Here is an 8,182-nt window from a genome sequence, read left to right as displayed (position 1 = left end):
TTTTTTAAAGTACTTATTCAGTTTTTTTTTTTTTGTTTTTAATTCACAATTCATAAAAGAATGGAAATGCAAGACACAGCTAATATTGCATTGAACTGGAGACTATCTGTGATTACTTGCAGAGATTTCCTACTCCGTAAATTTTCTTGCAGATTTGGCCAAGCTTATATTAATATTAAATGCAGCAAGTGCTCATGATCCTATATGTTCACTATTGCCAGCATTTGCTGTGCGCCATTATAAATTTCTGCGATGCTCAATGCCGCTTTTAGTACCTACAATTGAGGTGACATCTTAATTGTTACTACTTATGTTGTCGCAGTAAATCAAGAAACACTCTTCTGTAAAATTCTCTTATCTTTTTAGGCATTTTCGGATGACAGTACTTCTAGCACAAACAATCTTTCTATAAACAAAAAATTAGCAGAAGCTGGGGAACGAACTCGTGCTCTCCTTGAGCGTACGTATGAAATGATGCAAGAAGCTTCTCAATCCCGATCTTATCAGCAACGAATGATTGAAAAAAGGCTTTTAATCAAGTATTACTTTCTAAGTAATATGCTCAAATTTTATTTTTGGCAGAGAAAAAATGTTACCGATGGCCTATTCTATGCTCTCATCTTATTGCACTAATTGATGTCGGTGTAGTCATTAAAACTAAATTAGAATAGTTGATGATAATGCACTTTTCACACTTCTTAAAGATAATATACTTCTCAATTGCTCTCACCAGATCAAGAAGCACTGAACTGAGCTTCTTGATTTAAGAGTATTCTTTCCAAGTTCGAGAGCGAGATTTCAAATCAACAGTAGGAATGCCTTCATCAATTATAGTCAAAATTGTACTAGAAATAATTTTTATTTCTTTAGAGATATGAATGCATTATGTGAAGGCGATGAGGGAGTGGCCGGTACGGCACAATTACTGTCTTACTTGTTAAAAATTCTTACGCAGTGTGAACTCACTGTTAAAATTCTTTCCTGTGGTGATGATTTACAAACTGCGCTCAACGCTGCTGATGAGGTGAATATTCTCATGTTTTTTAACATCAGCTTCTTTTTTACTCAGAAGTTCGAAACTGGTTTTAGCTTTCCTTTCTGCAGGGCCTCAGGCTTTTGGAGTGTGTTGGCAGTAATTTTTCATCTGTGGATAAGGTAATGTTAGCAACGCTCGAAGAATTTCGTTTCCAACTTTCCATTTTGCGCCTAGCAGCATTATTTGATATGAAACCTGGTGCTTACACAAATGCAGCACAACTCGTAGAAGCGGAAATGATTCGATTTAGAGAGTACTCTTTTCTCATCTCCCTAGAGTTGCTATTTTTTTTTTATTTACTTTTGGAAATCCGCAATATCCACTGCTGAATATCTATTCTTTAAATCTATGAGCAATGAGAAAAAAATGTACTTATAATCAAGTTATAATTTGTAGATGAATTGCTCACATTTCTTTTGCAAATTCTGTATAATTTATATATTTAAGACGATGTCAGTCATTGGTGGTATCTCCAAGTCAATCCACGACTGAGGTATTGATTGGTATTGAAAGGCTTTTCGCAGCAACACAAGCGAAGAAATTCATTAGCGGTTCAAGCCTGACTGCTTTATTCCAGTCTCATGCAGTTCTATTGCAAAAGAAATTTACATCGCTTGGCAGCATTTCTATTAAATGGGCTGAGGTCTATAAACTTTATATTAAAAGAAATTATAGATTGAAAAACGTAGTTTATCGCTTTTATGCAATATAAGGATTTAAAGCATTTCCTGTAATTTTATTTAGTACTTTGCGCTTGAATTTTTTATCTCTTTCAGCAGAAGTCTCTTTTCCTTCTCCAAGTTTCTCCTTTTTTGCACGGATTGCTTTTCAGATTGTTGAACCATCAGAAACTCCCAATGAGCCACTACGTTTTGTCGTTGGATTGCCACTTGGAATCTCAATAAATATTCTGTTGCATAATTTTAGCAAAAATGACATTTTTCAATTCAGAATAAAGGTTGGTTTGTATTGTCCAACTGAATAAAGGATAGTGATGTTACAGGTTGATTACGACGAGTTTGTGTGGTAACAGCATATTACAGAGGGAGGAATTGTAACAAATTCCTTATGCATCCACGAATTGAAATATTGCAAGATAATATTAGTGGTAAGGAAATCTGTCAAATCTGGACAGAAGTACTATAACAGTTTTATATGAGGAAGCAAATTTTGCAGACGGATTATCCGGATCGAAGTTCGATCTTATTTTGCCCACGGGAAAGCGAATTCAAAGAAATTAGTGCACAGACTTATCGACTTCTTTGCAAAGTGCTAGTACAGGCAGATAATCTGTGGTCGGATTCAGCTCGAGTTCGTTTTGGATGTGTGCTGAAATCTCAACAATTCATGGATGTAATACCACCGTTAGGAAGTGGCTTTACCCGTTCATCGTGTATCCCCCTAGCAGAATCACCGTTTTCAAATAAACAAGCGGCCATGGAAGTCCTCATTCAACCTATTCAAGCAAAAGCAAGTTGCTAGAAGGATTCGTCTCTCCTGCTTTCCTAAAATTATCAGTTGTCATATATAAATAAACTATGTCCTATGTCGTTAGAGAACTATTTTTTGATAATGCTTTCGCTTTTGTAAAGACTGGAATAAGCTGATGTGCTTTTTTTTCTTTTTTTTTTGGTATCTTAGAGATAAGTAATCTCTCATAATTTGTTCTATTTTTAGCTGTCCTTTATTTGTCCACACTACTAAGAAAAATTCATTTATTGTCAGTTTTGAATTTAATTCGGTGTGTTTTGCGCTTATTCATTTGGTTTAAGTGAGGGTTTATACAATGAGTAGAACGGCAAATTTGCAAATTTTCAGTTCTCTACTTGGTCTAGGGTTGACTGGAGAGAAATTCTCAAATTTGATAAATCGAAAAACAGAATTATAGGACTGGAATGGTTAAATTATTATTAGTTGCTAATTGGAAACTTAAATATTAATTTAACCTGGTTTTTCGTTTCCTTTTCAATCAATTTTAATCACTATTTGCTGCGTCTGTTGAAATCAATTGATGTTTTTAGTTGGAAAACAGCAAGTACTTTGTTTACTCGTCGGACCTGCCAAGCTACTCTAGTTTCATTGCTCTCTAGATTCTGATTCCATACATTGTTGTTTGAGCTAACCAAGAAACTTGGGAGATGATGCTTTACTCAGGCAAAGATTAATGTCAATAGGAAATGTAAACATTTTGTTTTGTTTCTTTTTAAACAATTTGTATTGGTACTGCTTTATCAAGTTACTGTCGGTTCTGAACATCACAGTCAGTTGCAAAATGTGGAGATGGGGAGGGCAAGAAAGCAGATGGAAGGTAGCTTTTAAGACATGAAAGATAATGTCGGGATCATGTAGTCCTATTCAATACTGCAATACGGGGAACAAATGGAACAGGTACTGTGTATGTTACTTTTGTTTAACTTTTAGATAGCACATCGAAGTGGGTTTTGTAGGATGCCACACCAATTACAGAAGTCATCCTGGCCGACCAGACGTTCAGACGTTCGGTTTAGTGTGTCTATCAGTCATAATATAACTGTACAGGATGAATCTTGGAACGTTGACTTTTCCAGAGCAAGTTGCTAAGCGTTCGGTAGTCTTTCAATTTCCAATTTATTGCGATGAAGGAATTATTTCGCGCTTGACTGTCCCATTGTCTTTCGAAGTGCCCATTTCAGTTGGTCCATTTACCTGATAATACAATGTTAGCCGCCACCTATCTGCAATATTCTTTGGATGAGTATAGGGTGAACAAGTGTTGGTGCGGATCTACTTAAATTGCCCATAGATTCGACCTATTGTTCCCCCGAACCACTTTGTCTAATTTTCACATTTCTCATGGAATTAATTTACATATAGCTAATATGTACTATATATATATATAGCGTGTTGCGAGGACATTTGTCCCTAACACACATTTCTGGATATTGGAGATTATGGTGACAACTTTCACTTCTGAATCATATATAATTCGTCAAAGTCTACATAAACAAGTTGAGGATAACCTGGGATTCTTTCGAGATAGATCACTTTGAGGAAGTGAAACCAGAGGCATTGAGAAGCTTCCATTGTTATTAATAATAGCCTAACTTCTTTTTGTGAAAAATACCGAATTATGTGTGTTCCTCCGAAGGAAAAATGTGCGGCGGCCGCTGTCAAGTTACAAAATTTGCTTCTTGACCGGGATTTCTGCATGGCATCATAATACTTTTTTCTTATTTGCTCATTTCAACTTTATGTACTTTAATCTGGGTTTATGTTTAATTTTGAAATCAAAACAAAACTTATATTACACGCAAACAATAATTTTGCGTTTAAAGTCTCACCATGAAATCTGCTTAGGAAGCTAGTGAAATGGCACAAATACAAAGGAAATATACTGATTTATAACTAGATTCGATGCATGGTAAAAACAAACGCAATAATCGAACGATATACTTAAGCGTCACACTACTATCCAGTCAAAAAATCATAGCACCAACGGAACTACTTAATTGGTTGCATATTTAAATCTGCTTGGAAATGAACGAATTTCATATATCGAATGCACCGACACTATGGGGCCAAAACCTTGCTAACAGTGGTATTATATAGCCGACACTATGGGGCCAAATCGAAAATGTTAAACACAAGAAGGAGGAGTAAATCAGCAAATCTTCATGTCAGCTCTCACCTCTTCTAGAAATCCCTAATTCCATTCAGCTTTATTTCATTAGAGACTGCAGTTTGCTGTCAACAGCATGCAGGAAATCCTGCGTATTCAGATAAATGGCTTGTGTTGCATTCTGCGTTCCATGTATACAAACTGCCAAATCTTTTGTCATCTTTCCTTCTTCAATTGTTGTAATGCATGCCTTTTCTAGCATCTGTGCAAACCTATGGCAGAATTTCGATATAAGATTCATCCTCATATTGTCATCTCGATACATCAAGGATACTTCTCCATACGTCAGTGGGTTATCGCACATTAAGAACAGCTAGTCTATTTTCCTGCTTTGTGCTGCCTTCCTTTATAATTCCATGATAATGATAATAAATAAACTGGATAATAAATATAATAATAAGTAATAAAATGGATAAATCAATTAATTAACCCTTTTAATCTGTCACAACTTGACTGCTACTTCTCGTCATTCTTTCAATTCAATCCTTTACACCTTCTGTTTTACACCAAATATAATAATGCAAATAACTTACTTCCGAAGTTCAGCATTGTTATCCAGCTTACCACGATGATCCAGTCCTCTTGACCAAGCAAATATGGATGCAACTGGATTCGTTGATGTCGGCTTACCCTTCAAAAATTTTAATCAGCAGGTGTCCTGTATGTAGTCAGTCTTGAAGTCAGACTGCATGAAAACTTGATATCAATCGCTAAATTTTACTGAGGGATTTAAATATTACTGTTATATGCTGCAAAGAAATACAGCAAAATTATTATTACCATTAAATGTTGTACTGTAATGTATGGAAAGTAATAATTACTTTTTGGTGCTCACGATAATGCCGTGTTACCGTACCATGTGCTGCTTCTGTTTCTATTGTTTTACCATCTGGGCACATCAACACTGAGGTCATCAAGCCTAGCGATCCAAAACCTGGGCAGTGACACATTTAGATGAAAATTTGAATGTTTTGAAAGGTCTGCAACTACAACCATCCAAAAAATCGTTAAAAGACGATTTTCAGATTGCCGTCTGACCTTGGGCAATAATATCCGATTGTACGTCACCATCATAATTCTTACATGCCCATACAAAGCCACCAGCGCTTTTCAGCACCTGAAATAGCGAATTATTTTAGAATGGAAGAGCTTCCTTTGTTGAAATCGATATTCAAAGAAATTTCGACAGGATAAATGCAGGATGATTTCGAGAGCACCTGAGCGACCATATCATCGATCAGTCGATGTTCATACCAAATATTCAGTTTCTTGAAATCATTTTCGTAATTCCTGAAACTTTCAAGTCAACAACAATCCAGATGACTCCACAAAGCATAACGGCGTAAGGTAGAACGTACTTAAGATAAACATCCTTAAAAATGTCTTTGAAACGGCCGTCATATCTTTTCAATATTGTGTTCTTCGTACTGAGATAAATTGGACGTTTCTTCGATAAAGCATATTGGAAGCAGGAGTGTGCAAAATCAGTAATACTCTAAAATACGAACAATAACTGAGAGAAATAAATACTGAGTCCCTTGATTCCAGGTTCACCAATCATTAAACAAAGGATATAAATCTTTCATGAACAATGAAACTTTTCAAAATAAGTAGCCAGGAATTCTAGATGAGAGAAGGAAACAAATATTGAAACTTCGTAACTAAAAATATACTGATACTGACTTCTCCCTCTGCCATTACTTGATTTCAAGTTATTCTTGACTTCAAGTTCTTCGTCTTGTTCTCCTCAACAGAACAAATAGTTATTCATCTCTTGTCTCACTGAGTCTTGAAGCAGAATGTTTTAAATATTTATCATAATGTTTAAATATTGTAGATTTTTAAAATAGACCTCATCAGTGTTATACATTCCCAATATAACACCACCACTTTTGGCGAATGTGAACACATCGTACCGCTTATCGTTTCCGTCAATAATTTCACAGAGTTGAAATTTCGTACCCTTCTTCACAGTAAAATCCCTCGCTTTATACTGCAGAATGTTAGTACGAGAGAATTATTGATACTTATGGATTTGCCAAAAGTATGGAACCAACAATGCAAATGAATGTTCCTCTCACCCAACAGAACATATCGTTCCATATTCTTTTGACAAATGAATGCTCTATCCATTGCATGATTCATCTGAATTTTGTAGGAAAGAACTCTCGTTACGAATCAAGTCAAATTCCTTTCAGAGATACTTCGCCGAAACAAATCATAGTTCACCTGATCACCAAATGCGTGCCGTCCAATGATAATGGATTCTTTCCAGCCAGGAACGAGTCTTGGTACATTCTTACATAAAATTGGTTCACGAAAAACAGTTCCGCCGAGAACATTTCGTAGTGTACCATTTGGGCTTGGCCACATTTTTTTAAATTAAATTCTTTGACCCTGCAAAGATATTTCATTTTATTTTATTATGCCCCAATAAAGTGCGTTGAACAGTATGAAAAATGTATAGTAACAAAAGGGACTAAATCTTTACATCAACAGTACATTTACATATATGATTCTCGAAAGATACTGCCATAAAACATTCTACCTAGCTTCATCAGGTGTAATTGTTGCACACTTGATCCCCACACCGTATTTCTTAATCGCTTCAGCGGCTTCCAGTGTTACTCTGTCATCAGTTTTGTCGCGGTTTGGCAAGCCAAGATCATAATACTTTATATCGATATCCAAATAAGGTAATATTAACTAGAAAACTATCAAATCTTGCAATATCTTGACGTATTTTAATAAATCTATGGATACAAAGGCTGAATCAAGTATATTCGGAAGTAACTAGGGAAACTAAGTTCTGAAGCTCCATTTTCACGGTTTAAATTGACTAATTTCACCAAGTCAGAACCAGATATATCTCATTCTGTTTTAAAGTATTCCGAACAACCTGAAAATGCTGTTTCCACCTTTTTCTTAATTTCTCTCCAAATTATCCTCGTCATCTCATCACCATCCAAATCTACAACTGCGTTCCGCACTTTGATTTTGTTCATATATCGGCCCATCGTTGTGAAGCATCGCACTTGTCTGTTCATTAAGCCTAATGAATTCAATTTAATTGACATCCTCTATCTGTAACCAAACATCAGGAAGACAACAGAATACTACAAATTGCTTGTGAATACTATGTAGTAGATTGCTCGTTATTTGTTGTTTTAATCCACTGCTTGTAAATTTCTTCGTCTTTCAGACTTGTTCATTAACACCTGCAGCTTATATCTCTTAGGTACTTAATCAACTTAAAAATTATGCACAAGAATATACACATAATGTTATCATACATGCACAATGAAGCAATACAGCAATGGTCAATGTTGTAAGGAAAAAACGGGGAGAAGAAATTGATAATACTTGTTGTTTATCTTCCACGATTCGTTGTTCCAAGAGGTAAAAATTTTTGAAAATTAAGACAACGAAAGAACATCCTCGACAGAGTGATCATCCTAGTGAGAAGGAAAACAGGAACGGAGAGCGAA

The 8,182-nt window shown here is 35.5% G+C and overlaps 3 protein-coding genes across 3 annotated transcripts in view; 1 reads left to right on the top strand and 2 right to left on the bottom strand.

Annotated features, from left to right (window-relative positions):
* Window positions 1-2,611, top strand: part of LOAG_16804 (integrator complex subunit 4) — a 7,367-nt gene extending 4,756 nt beyond the window's left edge. Inside the window, exons 14-20 of the mRNA XM_020449463.1 lie at window positions 153-286; window positions 367-539; window positions 871-1,024; window positions 1,105-1,289; window positions 1,484-1,679; window positions 1,869-1,994; window positions 2,213-2,611. Coding sequence (XP_020307015.1) covers window positions 153-286; window positions 367-539; window positions 871-1,024; window positions 1,105-1,289; window positions 1,484-1,679; window positions 1,869-1,994; window positions 2,213-2,518 — 1,274 coding nt within the window. The 3' untranslated portion in view covers window positions 2,519-2,611. The remainder of the gene's footprint in view (window positions 1-152; window positions 287-366; window positions 540-870; window positions 1,025-1,104; window positions 1,290-1,483; window positions 1,680-1,868; window positions 1,995-2,212) is intronic.
* Window positions 2,612-4,734: 2,123 nt separating this feature from the next.
* Window positions 4,735-7,067, bottom strand: LOAG_16803 (isocitrate dehydrogenase; the record flags this gene model as incomplete). The annotated part of the gene is made up of 8 exons (XM_020449462.1): window positions 4,735-4,906; window positions 5,228-5,325; window positions 5,516-5,628; window positions 5,733-5,811; window positions 5,912-5,984; window positions 6,053-6,189; window positions 6,547-6,687; window positions 6,924-7,067. The coding sequence occupies 8 exons, from the start codon at window positions 7,065-7,067 to the stop codon at window positions 4,735-4,737; spliced, it is 957 nt and encodes a 318-aa protein (XP_020307014.1).
* Window positions 7,068-7,238: 171 nt separating this feature from the next.
* LOAG_16802 (hypothetical protein) lies at window positions 7,239-7,771 on the bottom strand (the record flags this gene model as incomplete). Its single annotated transcript, XM_020449461.1, has 2 exons — window positions 7,239-7,400; window positions 7,613-7,771. The coding sequence occupies 2 exons, from the start codon at window positions 7,769-7,771 to the stop codon at window positions 7,239-7,241; spliced, it is 321 nt and encodes a 106-aa protein (XP_020307013.1).
* Window positions 7,772-8,182: the final 411 nt, after the last annotated feature.

The sequence above is a fragment of the Loa loa genome, assembly GCF_000183805.2.
Source record: "Loa loa unplaced genomic scaffold supercont3.20, whole genome shotgun sequence".
NCBI classification, from domain to species: Eukaryota; Metazoa; Nematoda; class Chromadorea; order Rhabditida; family Onchocercidae; genus Loa; species Loa loa.
The sequence above is the reverse complement of the archived record's forward strand: the minus strand, read 5'-3'. Positions and strand labels throughout refer to the sequence as shown.